At 41.6% G+C, this 21,170-nt stretch overlaps 1 protein-coding gene across 6 annotated transcripts in view; it reads left to right on the top strand.

Moving 5' to 3' along the window:
* MYO3A (myosin IIIA) overlaps window positions 1-21,170 on the top strand; it is a 220,499-nt gene that overhangs the window by 60,589 nt on the left and 138,740 nt on the right. For 5 of the 6 annotated variants that reach the window (XM_050939001.1, XM_050939000.1, XM_050939003.1 and 2 more), the window contains 2 exons: window positions 19,314-19,418; window positions 21,005-21,104. In XM_050939001.1, the coding sequence (XP_050794958.1) occupies window positions 19,314-19,418; window positions 21,005-21,104 (205 nt within the window). Of the gene's footprint in view, window positions 1-18,948; window positions 19,214-19,313; window positions 19,419-21,004; window positions 21,105-21,170 lie in introns of those variants that run through there. The other variant, XM_050939002.1, reaches the window with a different exon arrangement.

The following is a 21,170-nucleotide window of genomic DNA, read 5'->3' as shown; positions in this document are numbered from 1 at the left end:
TCAAAAGTGAAACTGTTTGAGCAGCATATTCCAGAAGTCTTGAGGTCTTTCTGAGTGTAGCCTTCATTGATTTGAGATCTACCATACCATTCTTTCACTAGAAGGGAAAACCTAAAATGGCAGTAGGACGTAAAAGAGACCCAGTCTGGGACTATTTTAATGAAGTTCCTCTACCTGTGGGTAAGACAGGCATGCATGCAAAATGCAAACAGTGCAACAAATAAATGCAAGGCCTGGTCGTCCGAATGAAACAACATCATGAGAAGTGTTCCTTCATGCAACATTGCCTCAGACCATGAGAACTAAATCAAATTTGAAGAAAGATGCTATGACATGGTGTTCACCCCACATGTACCCTTAGAAAGTGGCCAGTTAACCAGATGCAGCTGAGGGGAATCAGGTGGCTTAAGCAATTCTCTGACTCAATAACGAGGGAGCCCAGGTGAGGACGAACGAGCTGGGCTGGGTTTATAGAAACAGGAAGCTGTAAAGAGGAAGCTGTGAACAGAATGGGGGCTGCACAGAAGTAGTCTGCAGTCACTCCCTGGGAGAAGGAAGGTGTTATTTGGGGGCTACAATTGGCACTACTGAATTCATCTGCACATTGAACTGCCATGGCAAATTGAAAGGGCTGACACAGCTCTGTCTGCAAAAGTTACTATCAGTCTTGGCAAGGTGTTAAACCAAAAGGTATTTATGGTCAATATTTGCTACTATAACTGGGATGATATTCATCAATGAGACCATTAGTAGTAAGAAAATGGCACACTACCAATGGAACTAGAGTTCATCGTGAACCACAGCCAGTATATCCCAGGGACACAGCTTAAAACAAAGTAGCATCAACACAGGGTCCTTCATTTTTACCAAATTCAATGCTAGAAAGAAGGTAGGGCTAATGAAGAGGCTGAAGATACTGATATGCTGCATATTGAGCACAATGAAAGAGAGAAACATAGCTTTGATTCTTGACAAACTATAAGGGCTAGGAAACCAGAGATTAGCAGCTGGGCTGGTTTCATCACCCCAGTGCATGATAATGTTGTGGTAAGTCAGGACAGTGTATAGGCTACTTGCCCACAATCTGAGTCCTTGTAACACATATGTCTCCTGTAAATGAAGTGCCAAACCAATTTTTCAAGATCATATAAGCTTTATAGTTGATCAAGATAATAAATGTGTTTGCCCAAGTATTCAGCAACAAAGTCATTGAAATAGGATGAGGGCATCTTGATGCGCTCAGGGATATTAGCTGATATTACCTGACAGTTCAGTTCCGGAGCACAAATCTCAAGCAGTTGGGCGTATTAATGCAGGAATATTATCTGTTTAATCTATTAAACTTTCAGGTACTCTAAATTTTCAGAGACAAAGCTAATGTTAAATCCTTGGTTATCTGGCTTGAGAACAATATGTATGTCTTGCTAATAGTCAGGTGCATAGAAATGTCATCCGTGTCAGATGAATGATGAGTAAAGCATACAAGATAAGCTGGAAGACTTTGATGTGCTTGCAATTTAAATTGACATTTCACGTGTTGGAATCAAATGCTGTTTTACAAATCTATTGCATAAGACAGCGCTGCACACCAGCAGCTCAGTTATGCTTCATTCTTCTGTATGTTCCTTCCCTGTTCACCCAGTAGGTGATGGGGGGGAGTGGAGAACTCCCCCAAGCCTCTTCCTTTCAGTCCAATTTGTACCTTATTCTAAGAGGCAGAAAACTCAGACAAATCAGCCCTAGGGAGTCGACCTCTTTTTAAGGCTGACCTGATTATATTCCTGAACTTTAACCTTGGACCGGCAGGGTCAGCCTCCTCCTTACCCTACTTTAGGGAGATTCGGATAGAAGAGCAAACCAGTCCTGATATGGTTAAATCAGGTAATAGTTTTATTAAACACTGACAATTACACATAAACACTTACAAGCATGCTGTAATTTTAAGGCACGGTAATTCTATCGCTAGAAAAATCCCCCTTTATTTCTTGAGCTTAGTTTCAAGCAGCACAGCAGCCCACTCCCTGAATACGCCCCCGACTTTTACCTGGTGAGTTTGGGGAGTTCCGGCCGTCACTCCTTCACCTGTTCAAGCCCAACTTCTCCAAGGCCCCACTTGAAAGCTCTAAAACCTGATCAGGCCCTTTTTTTTTTTGGCAAGTCCTCTTAATCCCTCTGATTCCCGCTGCCCTACGGCTAGTCGTTCAGAGGGTTCTGATTTCCCACCCCCTTTTCTCCCGTCAGCCCGAGATGAGGCCCGAGATCACAGCCCTGTTGATCCACCTATTCCTGATCTCCCATGGTGGGGATGTGTCAGGTAAGGATTTTCAAGCAGAGTACTGCAACTCAGAATCTCATCCCCCCTCAGGGACAGTCCAATTGCTCAGACTGGGCAAACAGTGGCTCCAGCTAGTCTTAGGATTCCAGTGCCAGCAGATCTCCCATGGTGGGGATGTGTCCACTAGTACCTTCGCCCCTTGACAGCCAGTTCACCGACTGAGTGCCCCGATGGATCTGTCCAGCCATCCTTTATACCCTTTTTGACTGACTTCCAACATGCATGAATCAGGCAGTTTAGACCATTTCCAAATTTGGGCTTGCCACAGGGTCAGTTTCTCGGAACGTCCCCACCCCCTTCCAGATGGTCAGCAAGACGTGACCCCAGGAGTGTCAGCAACCTGTTTCTTGGTAAAACCCCCACCCCTATTAGCCAAGCTATTTCTTAACCTATTGCAAAGTTCACCTCCCCCCTTAAGCCATTAGATGCTTTAAAACTTGTGCATAACAAACTTCCCATTTTACTATGCCTTCTATTAACCCTTGAATATATTCCTTTTAGGCCTTCTATACAATAGACCTGGCCCATCCCGCCTTAAACCCCATCAAGGACTATTGGACATTACAAATCATTATTTCCTTATCCCTGCATAGCTAACGATGTATACCTTCTATACCTTATCATTTTTAAACATGTGATAATTATAGCACCTAACACAACTACTGCTATAGCACATATTATATATGGTGAATTTTGTAATACCATTTCAAAAAATTCTGATGGTATGCTAACCACTTTATCTGCTGTTTTCCACCCATGTTCAACTTGTTTATCCACCCACCTGGCCAAACTTGAAAGGCCAAAGTCCAGCTCTATTGTATAGTTAGCCGGTATGGGTACCTCTCCTAAATCAGTCCATTCTATGTGTTTCAAATTTACCTTGACTTCTTGTAAAAATTTGACAGACTTATTAAATTCCTGCAGTCTATTATTTAGTGGAATGGGATGCACTTCTTTTAACGTGCCCGAAAAGTGTTGCAAACCCGTGGAGTTGCAATACTCAAACCACTGGCCTATTCCACAATAATCATCACAACACAACACATTTTCCCATTGCTCCTCTACAGCTAAGATGGTTATTGCCTTTTGATTTTTTCTACACCCACTTGTTAGATTTACAGCTATGTCCAGTTCTGGCTCACAAATTTTCTTGCCCTGTCGCCAAAATGCAAGACAACTAGTTACATTACATTGCATATGCAAATACACATGTGCTTGCTTCAACGCCATGTTACACATCCATCCACATGGAGGGTGCGGTTTACAGTTCCATACATACCACATATGTTCCAAACACTTTAACAACTGCTCAAGATGTGTTTCATTATTACAGACAGTATTATTTGTCCATACCAATGCCAATGCTTTTGCTGTTGCTCTTGCCATATTCTCTACTTGTTGTTTAAGTGTTAAAAAGTTCTCATTTATATTGTCTTTCATTCACTGGATTCCTTTGTTTAGTCCTTCCACCCAGCGTTTAGATCGTTTTGTAATGTTTTTATATTGTATCTCCAAGGTTGTTTGTTGGGTTCCCACTCTTTTAACCAGTGTTTTAGCAAGATTGTTTCCTTGCCATTTACATGCTGATACAGTTTCTAAGAAGACGATGGGAGTTTCATAGTCTCCTGATGTCTCATTTATCTGTGGCGCTTGTGTTGCCACATATTGTATACCATGCTCTGGTTTCAGTGTGTACCAGAGATGCGGTGTCATGTAAGAATCATTACCAGTCAATGTCAGCTCCCAGTCGTACAGAAATGAGGTGTTTCGTTTATTATGTTTCGTTAGTGGTGTTGACCCATTTAGGTAGTACATTTCGCCTGATGTTTCAAAGAGAGCTATAATAGTCTTATTATAAACTCTTATGCGAATGCTGCAAGATCCGCCATAAGCCGCGGCCATTCCTTTCAATTCTTTCCAATCTTCTTGCCACAACACTATTTCTGCATTGTTCAACTGGTCCTTCGTGGCAAGCACACATACAGAATCATTTTCAGGTCGGGGTGTAAAACCCCACAGTGGTGCGTTTGCATATCTCCAGGTTGTTGTATTGGTCTTATTATTCCATCACGGATATAATTCCTGTTCCCATTCTTCTATGGTCACTTCTGTAACATTGGTCACTTCTGCAGTATTGGAAGGGGAGGTACCTGCAACATAAACACAAACAAGGCCCGCCTACCCCTTTTGGTTAATCACCGAATCCTGACTTAAACAACCACTTTTCATGAACTACAAGTTCCCTATTATCTCCCTTTAAAATCACTTCATACCGGTAGGGGTCCTCCCCTATTCGATGGATTATTACCAATTCCACATCATGTTCTGGTCTGGACAACCACACATGTTCCCCCATATCAAATTTCGGTTTCCAATCTTTTTTTGGCAAATCTCCTGATCTGTTCCAATCAGTATTACAGTGGGCCATCCAAATGACTGCCTGTTCTATACTTTCGACTCCTCGCTTCATTAACTTAACTACATTTTCAATTGCTCCATGACTTTGCGAGTGCAGTGGGATATGTTTGTGATGCTTAATTCCCCATGCTTGCAGAAACAAAGCAAAGCCTGCTCCCGTAAAGGGCTGTCCATTATCACTTGTCATATACTTTGGTATTCCCCACCACCCAAAACAGGTTTTTAAGGCCTTTGTTACTGTCTCTGTTTTTAAACTTGGTATTACCCCTGCTGCCATTTTCCCCGTTTCTCTTTGTAACATCACCAACCAGGTTCTGCTTAGGTGATGTGCAATGTCTATCATTACAACTCTGGTGTGAACATAATCTTCCTGTGTAAATGTTACCTTATCTTTTCTCTTTTTATCCCAGTGCTGTATGCACCATGTACAATCTTTTTCAACTTCAAAAGGTTCCTTTGGGTAAGGTAAGTTATCCCAAAGTATTTTCTCCAGCCTTTTGGTGGGGTGCCAATCCACATGTGCTATAGGCCATAACTCTATTTCTCTGTCTAACACCTTGTGACTTTCTGGTTCCCCTTCTACATGGCTATGAATTTTACATAGCTTCACTTTATTCACCAGTGGATTACCTAATTCTGATTCTTTAGGCATGTTCTAAAAATCCAATGACTATCTGTTCCTATCGTCCAAGTAAGAATGTCAGAATGGTTCAACATAAAATGCTTTACCAGTGCGTGGAATCCTGCTTCCTCACTCTTTTGTATACTTAATCCCTCCTGCGCTTGTACTTTTATACATCCACAGAGGCTACAGATATATCCATATGCTCCTGATTTGGATCCATCTGATGATCCATCTAACGGATATAAACCTTCATGTCCTGCCTCTATGCTTCTTGTTTGGTGTAAGAACTGTAATGTTCCTTTTTCTACCTTTGCATTTGGTCCTGCTACACAGTGGCTTCCTTTTAGCCATGGCAGCCATGTTTTTACTTCCTTTTCTAGTTTGTGTATCCACGGGTGAGCGTCCGCTGCTAGCCAATAAGCATCTGCTCCCCATTGACATGAATGAGCAATATGCTCCATTATATCATGCGCCGGATCCATTATAATTACACTATTAGATGTTATTTCAATTATTATACGTGGTGGAATCTGGATGGGTATTTTCCGATCCTATTCTGCTTCCTGCAAAATTTGTTCTAACTGTACTTTAAATTCTTGCTCCTTATGTATACTGCGCCCCAATCTTTGCATTGCATCTGTTGGTAACCAACTTCTATAATACACTATTTTTCCCATCGCCTTTTGTCTTTGTGTTTCTGTTCTCATAGGCCAGTCAACTAAAGTTTGCAGTTGCACCGCCGTTCCTGGATCTAAACTCCACCCACTTTGGCTAAGTCCTTTTCCTAAAAATTGTACTTCACGTCCCACTTGTGTTTTTTCTTTATTTACATACATATTGTGGGCTTTTAACAAAATTTCAAGTTCTTTTATTTTATCCCTTATTTCCTTTTCAGAATTTCCATTAATTATGATGTCATCCATAAATGGAACGACTTTTTCCTGATCTTTCAATATGTTTACCATGGTTTCTTGTGCATAGGCCAGTGAATTCACCCAACCCTGCACTAATGTTTTAAAGTGCCATACCTCATCATCCAATTTAAAATTCATCATATTATGTGGGTCGGCACATTTTATACTGTGAAACATATCTCTAATATCTATTACCCCATACCAGGAACCCCTAAATTCCCTAAGCTTTTGAGTTACTTCTGTTATATCCGGTCCCCCTTGGGACACTATTGTTTGATCGTTCACTTTTCTACAATCTAGCACCATTCTAAAACTTTTCCCCCCTTTTTTCTTTACTGCCCATACAGGAATCACATGAGCATAAGGTGGACTTGCTTCTTCTATATACCCTTTTTCTTTAAATGTTTTTACAATTTCTCTTAAGCCTTCCAATTGTTCTTTAGTCAATTTATATTGCTTAGCAGGAGTGGGCAAATTACCCAAAATCACCTCATAATTTTTCTTTTCCTGCTGTTTTATCCATTGATGTGCTACTATTGCTTTGACCTTATCAAATTCTTTTTGACATTGATTTTTAAACTTATTCCAGTCTGCTAATGCCAAAATATTAAACTCATGTGGCATTAATAGTACTTCTAAAATTTGTCCCTGTACTTTAATTGTTCCTAATTCCAAAACCCTTTCCCCTATCCTACTGCTTTTACCCAACCCTTATGTCTCCAGGTTTTATGTCTACATGTTACTGTACTAAATTGGGCTCCTGAATCCAACAACCATGGCTTTTTATTATAGTCCAAATTTACATAAATTAACTCCCTATCTAAGTCTCCTCCCGAGGGAGGTGTTTGTTTTTGGGAGGCCACTATCTAGGGTTTGTGTGGTTTAAATTTGTCCTCCCAACCATGATCCTTTGCCAACTGCAATAACTCCTGTCCTTGTGCTGAGTGTTTTACGCCTGCTTGCCTCAAATAAGCATATGCAGATCGTTCATTTCCCGGCCATCTATCTTTTGCAGAAAATGGCTTTGCCCCTTTGCTGGCTGCTTCCTTTTTTTCTATTTTTACTTCTGATTTTGTTCTATCTGACCTTTTTGAGTTTTGTTCAGTTGGTTTTAACCATTGAACTCCCGTGTCTACTTCCGTATTATCTATCATTTCTGCCAGCGTGTCATATTGTAATATACCCAACGGTAACCAAGGGCTTCTTTTTAATAGGGCCCTACTTACTACGTCCTTAGTTCCAAATCCACTCTGGTCCCAATCAATCTTTGTTACTAGCAGTGCCTGTCTATTTATTTCTGTTCCTCCTGTGAGCCAATCCATGAGGACCACCGATGCCAGTATTTGTTCTTGATTTCTGGCTTTAAAATCCTTAGAGGGCCACCACTCTTCTTTTACCAATCGTTGCAAGAATCTACCTAGGCCAATTGATTCTAGCCTGCTTCCAAATATCTCTGTTAATGAACTTCGATCCCTTTCCTCACCATAAAATGATCTAGGTGCCAAATCTTCTACTTCTGTTCTATTTAATACTATGGCCTTTAACTCCCCTTTTAGCCATTTTAATACCATTTTTTTAGGATCTAATCTCAGCCATTCTCTGATCAATTCTTCTTCTTTTTCCTCAAATTTTTGTTCTATAATTTTTTGCTCTTTCACATTATTTCTATATTTTATTTCCCTTTTTAGTACTGGACAGACTATAGGATCTGGCAGTGGTTTTACTGGTCCCGGTTGCTCTGTCCACAAAGGGTTAATTATGTTCGATGGTATTTCTAGGTAGAGGGGCGGAGCTGTAGCTGACGTGTCCTGATATTGGGCTGGTTTTACGTTTTATTCTTTTTCTGATTTAATTTTTAAATGACTAAATCTTCTTAATTCATATTCCTGCATTACCTGATCCTTGCTTCTCCCATACACATTTTTATGCTTCCCCCCTTTTGGTCCTAAAGTGGGCCATTTATTCCATTTAGCCTTTTCTTCTGTTTTACCCAATTTTATATAATATTTACAGCCTCCTAATATTATGTCCCTCCCCCATCGGTCTTTTCCCCTTTTTAACTGTTTCCAAGGACCCTTCGTTAGGGCGTTACAAAAAACAGGTTCTCTACCTTTTCCTGTCCATAATTCCCCTGAATTTGGTTCATTCGTCCAGATAAATCTTAAATCTGGGTGATTACATGTGTCTGTTTCCTTAAGACATTGGATTTCAGGTCTTTCTATATCTGCTTCTACTCTATACACTCCTATTCCCTCCTGACCTGTCTCTAAACGGGTTCCAAATACACCAGCACATATTAATCTTATTAATTCTCCTCCATTTTCCTTACTATGACTCACCACATGCAAAAGGTGCTCAAGATCTGTCAAATCTTGTTGTTGTTTTACTTCCTTAAACACACATGTCCCTGCTGATGATCGCACTTGTGTACTCACCAACATCAAGACATGTTGTGCCCTGGGTAATCCTGTATTTCTGTAATCAGCCATTCTACAACATATTATTTATATTTTATATCACATTACTTACACATTATTTATCACATTATTTACACAACTAATTACTCAACTAAACCCATGATGTTTGGTTTTCTGCTTTTCCAAAGCTTATCATCACGCAACCCATAGTTCTTCCCATGAGTCCACTCATTAATATTCCTCCCATTAAACCTCCTATTATTTTTGCTTTATTCTCCTCCCATTCTATTCCCCAATTAATTATAATCACAAAATATATTACTACAAAAACTACCAAATTCAATATAACTAACACTATTTCCCAGTTTCTTTCTTTTACTTCTTCCGTAAGATTTTTAATTATTTGCTTATTTTCCTTTTCTCTGATCGGGCCTTTTAATCCTTTTATCTGAACCATTTTTTATCAGTTTGTCCCTACATCTGATGAGCGGGTGCTTCCTCCCAAGTTTTTGGTTCCACAACCGCTACTTATACTTCCGTTGGAACCCTGACAAAACTTTCCTTTTTATCCTTATACTGCTATGACCTCTCTTTCTGTAGAACCCTGCTCAAAAATACAAAATTTTATTTCTTCACTCATTCTCCTTCATACACTTAGGAGACCCTGCTCGCTGCGCCATCGACCTCTTTTTAAGGCTGACCTGATTATATTCCTGAACTTTAACCTTAGACCGGCAGGGTCAGCCTCCTCCTTACCCTACTTTAGGGAGATTCGGATAGAAGAGCAAACCAGTCCTGATATGGTTAAATCAGGTAATAGTTTTATTAAACACTGACAATTACACATAAACACTTACAAGCATGCTGTAATTTTAAGGCACGGTAATTCTATCGCTAGAAAAATCCCCCTTTATTTCTTGAGCTTAGTTTCAAGCAGCACAGCAGCCCACTCCCTGAATACGCCCCCGACTTTTACCTGGTGAGTTTGGGGAGTTCCGGCTGTCACTCCTTCACCTGTTCAAGCCCGACTTCTCCAAGGCCCCACTTGAAAGCTCTAAAACCTGATCAGGCCCTTTTTTTTTCTTGGCAAGTCCTCTTAATCCCTCTGATTCCCGCTGCCCTACGGCTAGTCGTTCAGAGGGTTCTGATTTCCCACCCCCTTTTCTCCCGTCGGCCCGAGATGAGGCCCGAGATCACAGCCCTGTTGATCCACCTATTCCTGATCTCCCATGGTGGGGATGTGTCAGGTAAGGATTTTCAAGCAGAGTACTGCAACTCAGAATCTCATCCCCCCTCAGGGACAGTCCAATTGCTCAGACTGGGCAAACAGTGGCTCCAGCTAGTCTTAGGATTCCAGTGCCAGCAGATCTCCCATGGTGGGGATGTGTCCACTAGTACCTTCGCCCCTTGACAGCCAGTTCACCGACTGAGTGCCCCGATGGATCTGTCCAGCCATCCTTTATACCCTTTTTGACTGACTTCCAACATGCATGAATCAGGCAGTTTAGACCATTTCCAAATTTGGGCTTGCCACAGGGTCAGTTTCTCGGAACGTCCCCACCCCTTCCAGATGGTCAGCAGGACGTGACCCCAGGAGTGTCAGCAACCTGTTTCTTGGTAAAACCCCCACCCCTATTAGCCAAGCTATTTCTTAACCTATTGCAAAGTTCACCTCCCCCCTTAAGCCATTAGATGCTTTAAAACTTGTGCATAACAAACCTCCCCTTTTACTATGCCTTCTATTAACCCTTGAATATATTCCCTTTAGGCCTTCTATACAATTGGCCTTGTCCAGGGAGGACACCGTCCACTGAGAACTGGACTGAAAACCAGTTCTATCTACATTTTTCTCTTACATGAGTTGGGAAATAAAGACAGCAACAGCTACTGTTTCTTCCCTCTCACTTTCCCCCATGATTACCAGCTTGTTGAAACTGGTGTAGGAAAATCCATGCCCCCCGCCCCATCTTCCCTCCCAGGAACACAGGGCTTTAATTGCTGTTTCCTTATTGGAGAGACCAGTTCCCACTTCACTTAGGGTTGCCGAGTGTCCGGTTTTCAACTGGAACACCTGGTCAAAAAGGGAACCTAGAGGCTCCTAGGAAGCAGCCAGCGTATCCCTCCAGCTCCTAGGTTTAGAGGCAGCCACGGGGCTCCATGCACTGTCCCTGCCCCAAGCACTGGCTCCGTATCTCCTAGTGGCCAGGAAGCACGGCCAATGGGAGCGGGGGTGGTGGCAGCACCTGTTGGCAGCAGCAATGTGCAGAGTGGCCTGGCTGCACCTGCCCCTAGGAGCTGGAGGGACATGCCAGCCTCTCCTTGGGAGCCACCTGAGTTAAGCACTGCCTGGAGCCCACACCCCAAGCCCCTGCCCTGAGCCCCCTCCCACACCTAGACTCCCTCCTGGAATCCGCACCCTGCAGCTCTTCTTACACACCAAACCTCTCATCACTGGCCCCACCCCAGAATCTGCACCTCCACCAGAGCCCTCATCCCATCCCGCACCCCAACTCCTTGCCCCAGCCCAAAGCTCCCTCCCACACTCCAAACCTCTTGGCCCCAACCTACAGCCCCTTCCTGCACCCCAAACTCCTCATCCCCAGCCCCACCCCAAAGCCCACATCCTCAGCCAGAGCCCTCACCCCCTCCTGCACCCCAACCCATTGCCCCAGCCCAGGGCCTCCTTCTGTACCCTTCATTTCTACCCCAGCCCAGAGCCTGTACCCCCCTCCACACCCCAACCCCTGCCTCAGTCTGGAGCCCCCTCCCACACTCCAAACCTCAGCCCCAGCATGAGCTCCGTACTGCACCCCAATCCCCTTCCCCAGCCTGGTGAAAATGAGCAAGTGAGTGAGAGTGGGGGAAATCAAGCAATGGAGGGAGAGGGTGGGGCCTCAGAAGGAGCTGGGCAGGGGCGGGGCCTCGGGGAAGGGGCGGGGCCTCAGGGAAGGGGCGGGCCAAGGGTGTTTGGTTTTGTGCTATTAGAAAGTTGGTAACCCTAGCTCTAGCAGGCAAGACTAATGCATAGGGGGCTAGATCCTATGAGGTCAGTGGAGGGTGAGTGCACTCAGCACTATGAAGGATCATGCCTTTAGCTTCTACAGTATGTTTCTCTTCATATCTTCATACATTTCTTTTTTCCATTTAAACCATAATAGGTTTCAACAAAAATTCCAATAAGCTTTTACAGAAGAACACTGTACAATAGTGACATGAGCTAATTAACTGTCTGGCCATGAGACTTCACAATGCGCCACCTTGTAACAGACTGATCATTCACATTGCCTCACTTCCATGGATACTTCACTGTTATCAAAGATCTTCCCTTTTTTCATTTCGCTCTGTTGCCTTCATGATTTCTTTTCATGCAAACATTCCAATTAGCTCAACTGAAGCTAAAATTCCAAACAAATAATTCTGGTAAGAGGATGCCAACGCTAGGCTTTTGCCTGTGGAATCGCCCTAATCCGAAAGGGTGCAGTCCATAATTGGATTAGTGCAGGCTTCCTTTTCTACACACTTCCCTACTGGGAAGTTCTCCATACTTGGAGTTATGCCCAGATCCCCCAGCTTTAAGAGGTGCCTTTCCTGTCATGAGGCCATCCCCATAAGCGACCATCATTCACGGTGCGTACTCTGTTTGGGTGAGTGGCACATATCACAAAAGTGCACCCACTGCCTCAAACTGAACGTTTGGTTCAGAAAGAACAGTGAATTGAGACTAAAACTTTTACTAATGGAGAACTCACTGTGCTCAGTCTCAGAGCCTAATCCCTGATACCTCTCCTCCCCGGTGTTCAACATCATAACGGTCACTGGCTGACTCCTACTTGCCATCCACTACTAAGAGAAAATCTATGCTCTCCTGCCCAGATTAGAAGAAACAGGCCCTGAGCTCATCCACCAAGGCGCTGCCTCAAAGAAAGGTATCCTCTGTGAGGTCGGTAGCTTCAGCATCTTCAGAGCAAGACTGAGCTCCTATAACCATCTGGGCACCTCTGGTACCAGTGCTATGGAGAGGTCCAAGGACCCTAATGGACAAGACCGCATAAGGGAACACTGTCACTCAGGACTGAGAAAGACACTTCAAGGATCTCGAAATCAGCAGCGACTGCCTCAGTGGTATCAGTGGTTGTGCAGAGATTGTGGCTATTGCCGGTGCTGAAGGTGGAGTGCGTTCTGTTGAAAGCCAGTAGATGGCACCAAGGGCCATGTCAGTGCTGGAGGCTTGGTCGGTGCTGACACACTCAAAGTAGTTTGTTTAGTTTAGAACTCCAATCCTCCTATACCCACCTTGCCTCAGTAGCTACTGCCAGTCGTCATCTAGCCCCTTCTCTCAGGGGCAAACTGCAGACTGAAATGGCCACTCATCACTGGCAAGGGGATTGGACCTGCTACTTTTTCTTGGCCCCAGATGCCTCCTTGTAGCCCTAGTACTTCCCCTGGCCTTTAGCAAGGCCTTAGCCTGGGGACTCACCAGGGCAGAGTTCCTCAGCTCTGCCTGCCCTTCCCTAGCCCTGCTCTGCCTCAGGTACCCTGCTTGCTCTCCCAGGCAGCCAGGTCCTTCTTGCTGCAATGCTGGAGCAAGACTCACTTCCTTTTCCCCAGGTGCCCTTCTTATACTGGCCCTGATTGGCTGCCTTAAGCCTGCTCATGATTGACTCCCTGGGGCAGCCCTTCCCAGGGCTGTTTTTAACCCGTTCCTTGACCTCAAAGACACGTACTTCCATATCACCATATACCCTTTCCACAGGCAATTTCTCAGAGTTTTCCTGAGGTCCGACCATTACTGGTACAAGGTACTACCCTTTGGCCTCTCTTCAGCATCCAGAGTATTTTCCAAAGTCCATGCAATGGTGGTCGCGTACCTCTGCAGACAAGATTATAATATCCCAACCATCACTGTCCTTGATACTGACGACCAACGCCTCCCTACTTGGTTGGGGAGCTCATCTACAGAGCCACACAGTGCAGGGCAAGTGGTCCCCTCTGGAGTCCGCATTGCACATCAACCTCCTGGAATTACATGCTGTCAGCAATGCATACCAACACTTTCTACCAATAACACTGGTCTACAATTTTTGAGAAGTCATCTGCTTCAGAGATAAAATGTGATATTTATTATGTATTTTGATGTGCTGAATTCAAATATGACAATTAAAACAATTGATTGGCTACTGTTTCTAAGATATTTAAGTTTTTACATTTTATGTCTATGTCTATTGTGTAGATAGTAGAGTTTTAATCATAAATTGTAAACCTAGGTCTTTTCATGTGTTTATGGTTGCTTTACATGATAATATTTCACCTGTCCTGTTTATGTAACACTTTAAAAATCAGCAAAACGGTTATATAAATAAAATTTATTATGAAACAAAAGGCAAAAAACTATTATGTACATAGTTTAGTCCTATTCAGGTCTACTTGGCGCTTCTTGGCTTGTCTCTTGTATTCATTAAATGGAGCATCTCTTGTCACTGTCCAGCTATAGTCTGCAAGCATTGATGGGCTCCATTTGCCCTGATAGCCTGCCAGGAGATTCCACTGCTGTAGTCTGGAGCCCAACAGCTCTGCCTTACTCTTGGGTAGTTCCAAATCCCTGACAAGGTCATTCAGTTCACCTTGTATTATGAGGTGTGGTTCAGAGGAGGAGGATGAGAAAAAAGGTGGGTCCTGTGACATTGATGGTTCAGGACCAGAAGTTTCATCCTCTTCCTCTTCCTCGTCTGACTCAAGTGAGAATGAGTCTAGTGCAAGGGGAACCAGCAATCCTTCTCTGTGGGGTACTGGGCGTATAGCTGATGGAATGTTTGGATAATGCACAGTCCGCTTTTTCTTCTTTGACACAGCTTTCCCAACTGGAGGCACCATGCAGAAGTAACAATTACTGATATGATCTGTTGGCTCTCTCCAAATCATTGGCGCTGCAAAAGGCATAGATTTCCTGTTCAACCACCGGCGAAGATTTGTTGCACAAGTGTTGCAGCATATGTGTGGGGCCCACCTCTTGTCCTGATCTCCAATTTTGCAGCTAAAAGAAAGGTGATAGGCTTTCTTAACCATAGTGGTTAGACTGCGCTTTCGTGATGCAAAAGTCACTTCACCACAAACATAGCAGAAGTTATCTGCACTGTTCACACAAGTACGAGGCATCCCTGCTCACTTTGGCTAAACAGAAATGTGTCCCTTTGCAAAATCAAACACTGACAAATAAGAGAGCACGGACACTGTATGATTTCTAGAGCTGATATAGGGCAATTTGTTCAGCAGAGTGATGTAAGCTTCGTTATGATTGCATCATCCATGACTTCTAGGAATAACATGATGCAATTCATATCATGTATGACACAATACCAGCTTCAGATTGCATCATTCATTGTTTTGCCTCAAAAGCAAGTACTGTCCAACCCCAGTCATAGATTTATTCATAGATCCAGTCAAAGATGTATTTTAGTCATTTCTGGTTTAAATTGAGATCCCTTCCCTTTATAACTCACTTCTCCTCCGCCATTCCCAAGTCAAGGGTCGTATATACTGACCCAATAGCATATCTTGAAAACTAGAGCCAATCAACAATTTCAAGCATCATTTTTGTTCTCAGTGACCCAGAATTAGTAAATTTGGACTACATTTATTTCAGAAGCATTTTGGCTGTAGAGCAGTGTAATCAGACAAAAGTCCATAAGAGTAATGATGGACAATGTCGCCTGCATGTTTTATATAAGCAGACAAGGGGAAGCAAGATCCCAATCCCTATGCACAGAAGCACTAAAATTCCATGTTAAAAAAAAACACCTATTCAATAACTTCTCTCTTAGCCAAAGGGCACTTGCAGTTTTGTAGTTTGGGTTAGTGGACAAAGGCTGGCAGTGGTCTGCTTGGAACGCTGGTCTAAAGGACAGCTGGAACACAATTACAGAAATCGTGATAATGGTGCACAGCAGTCCAGTATTTGGCGGGTCACCTTAGGACTCCTGAGGGGACCTCTCCCCACCTTTAGGAAGAGCCCTTTGAGAGCTGCTCACTATGTCAGGAGAGGTCGGAGCTAATTAAGCAAGAACAGTCTGTAGACAGCAACAGCTCAAAGATAGGGGCCCTTACCTGATTCCTGCTTCTAGACTATGCTGCCTGAGTTGTATCATGATTGGATTACTCTTGTCTGCCAAATACTGACAGCGTGCTTGCGACTATGCGAGACAATTGACAACCCATGCTATGAAAATCGTAGTCTAGGAGGGGCATAAAAAGTAGATAGTGTGAGGCCCTGAGGAAGAGTTGCTTGGGTAACTTTCCTCAAACTTTCAATTCTGTTCATTTGTTTTGGGGGCTGGTTCCTAACAAAAGTAGGTCTCTTGGAGGGATTTGAGGAAAGTGTTGTTGCCCTGGTATTTGGGGAGTGGGAGGTAATTCAGTGCATAGAGGATATAGCGATAGATAAAATGATGAGCAAGGAATAGAAGATCAGGGTAGAAAGAACATGGTTGTGTTATGCAGAAGGAAAAATATGCTTTAGAAAAGAACCTTTTGAAATATCATATTGTCTCTATATAAATCCATGGTATGCCCACATCTCGAATACTGTGTGCAGATGTGGTCACCCCACACCTCAAAAAAGGTATATTAGAAAAGGTTCTGAAAAAATGAGGTGTGCTAAGCCAGTAAAAATAGGCAATAGAAATAGAAAATGAGATTGAGAGATGTCATTTTGCCCATGAGGTCTTCTGTGGGCTGTGTAAAAATAGAACAAGGTTAATACTAACCTCATTTCTCCCTCATGCTCCCTCCCCACCTCAGCTCAGAGAAGAGCATGTGACTAAAATGTCTCCTCTAATCTCATTTTCTATTTCTAGCTTGTATTTTAATAATATTGTACCTTTTTTAACAACCTACATTGTAACACTTCTCCAGTTTTCTTTTTGCATTCCTGTGTCGTCCCAACTGTCAGAAAAAGAGGTCTAAATGTTATAGAGAAAAACAAAATGAATTTTGGCTTGCATGTCCATATATTTACTGGTTATGAAATTGAGGCGTTCGGATCTTCAAGCCTTAAAATTAAATCTCCATCAGATTCATTATTGTGCTTCCATTGAACTTCAAGCGCACTCTGTATTTCAATTAAAAACTTGTTTAGATGCCCCTTTTTACATTCTCCCAGGCTGTGTCCTGATTCACCAAACAGTAAAATTATTGCAGTCTCACACTACTACATATTACCTGGTCCTCCTCTGAGCTTTTAACTTATAATGGGGACAGTGAAATGAAACACAGTTAATGACAGGAGCAGCATAGCTGAGAAAGTATTTAAAAAACCCACTAATCTCCCAGCTAGTTGAATGTGAGTTTTATGTCACTACATAAAGACTGACCCAGATGTACTGAGTATTCCTTTTTTTTTTCCCCCTGTGGAACAGTGTATTTCTCACCAGATGACCAAATTAGAGAACATTTTCTTTGACCAGAAAGACTGGCAAATAAAAAACTCTTTCAGTCAAGACCATACTACACCAAAAAAAAAAAAAAAAAAAAAAAAAAAGACCTGTTTATCAGAAGCAGAAAATAAGACTTTTTTTTCGCTTCCATGGCTGGTATTTGATAAAGGAACAGCTTGTTTATTTAATTTATTTATCAAATGTTCTGCCACTCAGAGCCAAATACAGATGTCGTGTTAACAGTGCAACTCCACTGAATTAAACAAAGTTGCTCTCGTTTACATCAGGTCTGACTGTCCGTCTATACAATTAATGTTACAAAAGTGAAAGAAGAGGTTCCTGGAGCCCAGGAGAAATTAATGGAGCTTCCAAAAAAGGAAAAGCTGGTGAAAAAGAGACGCCATAAAGGTTTAAGATTATGGGCTCAATCCTTCAAGGTGCTGGGGATTCTGAACCCAGCCCAGCAAAGCACTTAAGCACATGCTTAACTTTTAGTGTGTGACTAGTCTCATTCTATGGACTTCAGTGCAACAACACACACTCTTAAAGTTAAGGATGGGATAAAGTGTTTGCCAGGACTGTTGCCGTAGTGGTCAGCACCTGCAGGGTTGAGCCCTATATTACATTAATACAGAAAGCTCTTACAGCAGGACTTTGATATTGGGTAGTGCCCATTTAGGTATTTGGTTGCATTAACTGTACACATAGGAATGATTACAGTAGGTAGAGAGGTTAATGTGTATATACAGCCACTTATACAAAAATCAGTCAGTTTCTTCCTTAAAATGCAAATCTTTTGTTAATGCATTTTTTGCCTAGAAAAAACACCAGGGTGTCACAAGGTTCTTAGGGCAGATGAACATAGATAAAATAGATAGGTATCTGACATCTGCAATTCTAGAGTTGAAAGATTTTATTGAAAACCAATAATTTGAATAGGCTATAGGCTCTGTAGTCAAATAGAATTACTACTGTATGTTGTGTTCATGTAATCTTACAGTTTTACACTTTATAATGGGAAACTGCTGAGCCTATACTACATAATGCCTACAACATAGTTCATTGTTTTATCAGAGTATTGTACTTTTTGGAAGAGATAATGTATGTGCAAGTTTGACATCATTGTGAATGTTTTAAAAGTGCTTATAGTACTGTCTCAATCTTCCCATGTACATAATAGCTGCCGGCAGACTGGATTATGAAAATTACATCATGGATTTATCCTAATGAAGAGTTTTAAGTGACTAAAGTGAACATGTGAAATATTATAGCCTCAATCAGTCAGCTCGTATTGTGCATTACGCTAAGTCACTAGAAGACCTACATTTTGAAAAGTAATTCCAGGGTCTGAGAAATATAAAGACCAATTGTTGATGTCCAAATGGCACTTTAGATACAGTGTAGTAGAGAGGCTGTTGGGAGCTAGTTATGGTGCCCTAAACCAGAGCCACTTGATCCTGGTGCAAAATAACAGCTCCCCTGCATCTCTAAGGCATATGTTACTTGGTAATGTCCCTGAGGAATCTTACGTCAGTGGAAGATCAGGCACTGAAGAGATGCATTCCACCATGCCCCAGTAATCCCCCAGCATGCCCCAGACGTGCTGCTTCCTCTTCCAATATCAGTATCTGGGGAGACAGCTGATGAGGATGGCAGCTACAACAGCAGCAGATTTCTCTGTACAGGGAAAATTCTCCACTGGCTGTCTCCAGCTGTCTTCAGTACACTTGGCATCACAGTGTATGCCAAGTGTACTGAAGGAGATGTGAGAATCCAAGCCATAATTATCTGTAGCACGGATACACTTGCATTTGATGAACATTAGGAGCTATCAAAATGTCTCCACAAAATATCTCTTTAAAAGAATGACAGTAATTTTAGCTTCAGAAGAAAGTTGGCATCTAGATAAAAAATTAGAGAGATAAGATGTTGTACATGTATTTGTAGGAAGAGAGGAGACAGATGCAGAAAGAGAGAATAATGTTGGGTATAAAATGTAAAAACAATTGTTTGAGTAGATATTATGAGCACTAAATAAATTTCATTGCTAGGCTATCAGCTTAATAAGACCATGTGTAGGTATGAAAATGGAATCTACTGAAAACTAGAACCGATATGATTACTTCTCTCCTTTAATTTCCATTGTGTATCTTAATGCAATTTGATCTTTTATAGCTATGCAATGGAGGATCCGTGACTGATCTGGTGAAAGGATTTTTGAAGAGAGGTGAAAGGATGGACGAACTTGTAATTGCTTATATTTTACATGAAGCTCTTATGGTAAGATAAAAACAGTCAATGAATGGACAGTTCAATTGATAGTTTATTCAAAAAGTATCTCAGGCTACAGAGTTTGGATTCTGCAGGAGTGCAGATAGCAGTGTGCATCAAATTACAACTGTGCTGTAATTCCCCTATGTGGAAGCTGAGGGCACACACTTAAAGGTTCCTAGTTCACATTTCTGTAAATCCTGTTTGAAGAGTGCTATTAATTTAACACGAACTAGGAACCTTTGAGTTTGTACCCTCAGCATGCACACGCGGGGTTTTACTGCACTGCACTGTAGTCCAAACTGTGGGGCAATGCAGACAAGCCCTTAATTTTTTTTCAACAAATGAATATCTATTCCATTTTAAAAGTATGTTTCTTCCTATATTACACTAGTGTGTAATGAAATAAGGTTTAGTTGTAAACTTGTTTTTGAATACTACCAGGTAAAGTAGCAGTTCAGTTCATCAGTATCAAAAGGGTGAACATTTATTTCAGGCATTGATTACTTCTCCCTCATTACAGTAAATAAATACAGCTTTGCATCTAAATTGTTTTTCTTTTGGAGACATAACTGCAATGTCCATCAGGTCAGGGATTATTTTACTGAAACATTTTTTTCACTAGAAAATGCTGATTTGTTGAAAATGAATTTCTTTATGGGAAAGGGTTGGCTTTCACAAATTTTTCAACTTAAAAAAAATCTTGGGAGAAAAATACTTTGAAATTATCAAAAATATGTAAAAAAAAAAAAAGGGGGTGGGGAGAAATGATTGAAATTGAAACAAAGCATTTCAAAATCATCAAAACCAAATGTTTCCTTTTTTCTTCAGGTCAGATTTTCAGTTTGCCAAAATTTTCTAGATTGACTTTCCCCTCCAAATTCGGAGGAGAGAATTTTTTTTTTTTTGGATATCTCAAAAATGTTCATGGGTTGTGAAAACCATTTCTGACCTGATTCTAGTGCAACATACCAAAAATACTGTTCTGTGTCTCATGTTGTGGGACATTATTTACCTTGTAATAAAATAATTTACAACAAATTGAAATCTCTCTCAAAAGAAAAATCACTGTAGCTAATCAAGACAAAGTATCTTTCTTTAACTTTGCTATTTAATTAGAGTTTGAGTTTCTGCACTGGAACTATTACTACAGCTTAGAACTTTTCTTTGTCTTTCTGTTTTAATGGTTCAATATATAATCAAGATTAATAATGCTTCTTTACTTCTGTCATCATGCAACTTGTCTACCTGAAAAAGAAGTCACTAAAAAGTCCATTTATCCCACATAGTTGGTTGATAGTTGACTCAGTGTTCTTTGAATAAGAATAGAATTTCTAGGGGGGTTGTACCAAAAATGCTAAGAGAAGTAGAAATGAAAATCAAAATACACTGACTTTGTAAGTGTCCATCAATTGGCAAACAAATGGTAGTTCATTCTTGAACTTGGTGGCTATTCTCATTTTGAAACTAAGTTTAGAAAGATAGAAAAAGCATACCACAAAAATATCAGCAAAGTTAATACATAGAATAATTTCTATTTTCAATCTGCAAATAAAATACACATAATGTTAATGGATTTATAACTTATTTTTCAGGGGCTTCAGCATTTGCATGAAAACAAAACCATCCACCGTGATGTAAAAGGAAATAATATCCTATTGACCACTGAAGGAGGAGTTAAACTTGTGGATTTTGGTATGTGATGTTTTTACAGACAAAGTTGTAATGTTAAAACATGACGGGGGAGAGGTGTAAAAGTCA

The sequence above is a fragment of the Gopherus flavomarginatus genome, chromosome 2, assembly GCF_025201925.1.
Source record: "Gopherus flavomarginatus isolate rGopFla2 chromosome 2, rGopFla2.mat.asm, whole genome shotgun sequence".
NCBI classification, from domain to species: Eukaryota; Metazoa; Chordata; order Testudines; family Testudinidae; genus Gopherus; species Gopherus flavomarginatus.
This window is presented reverse-complemented; position numbering and strand designations above follow the sequence as displayed.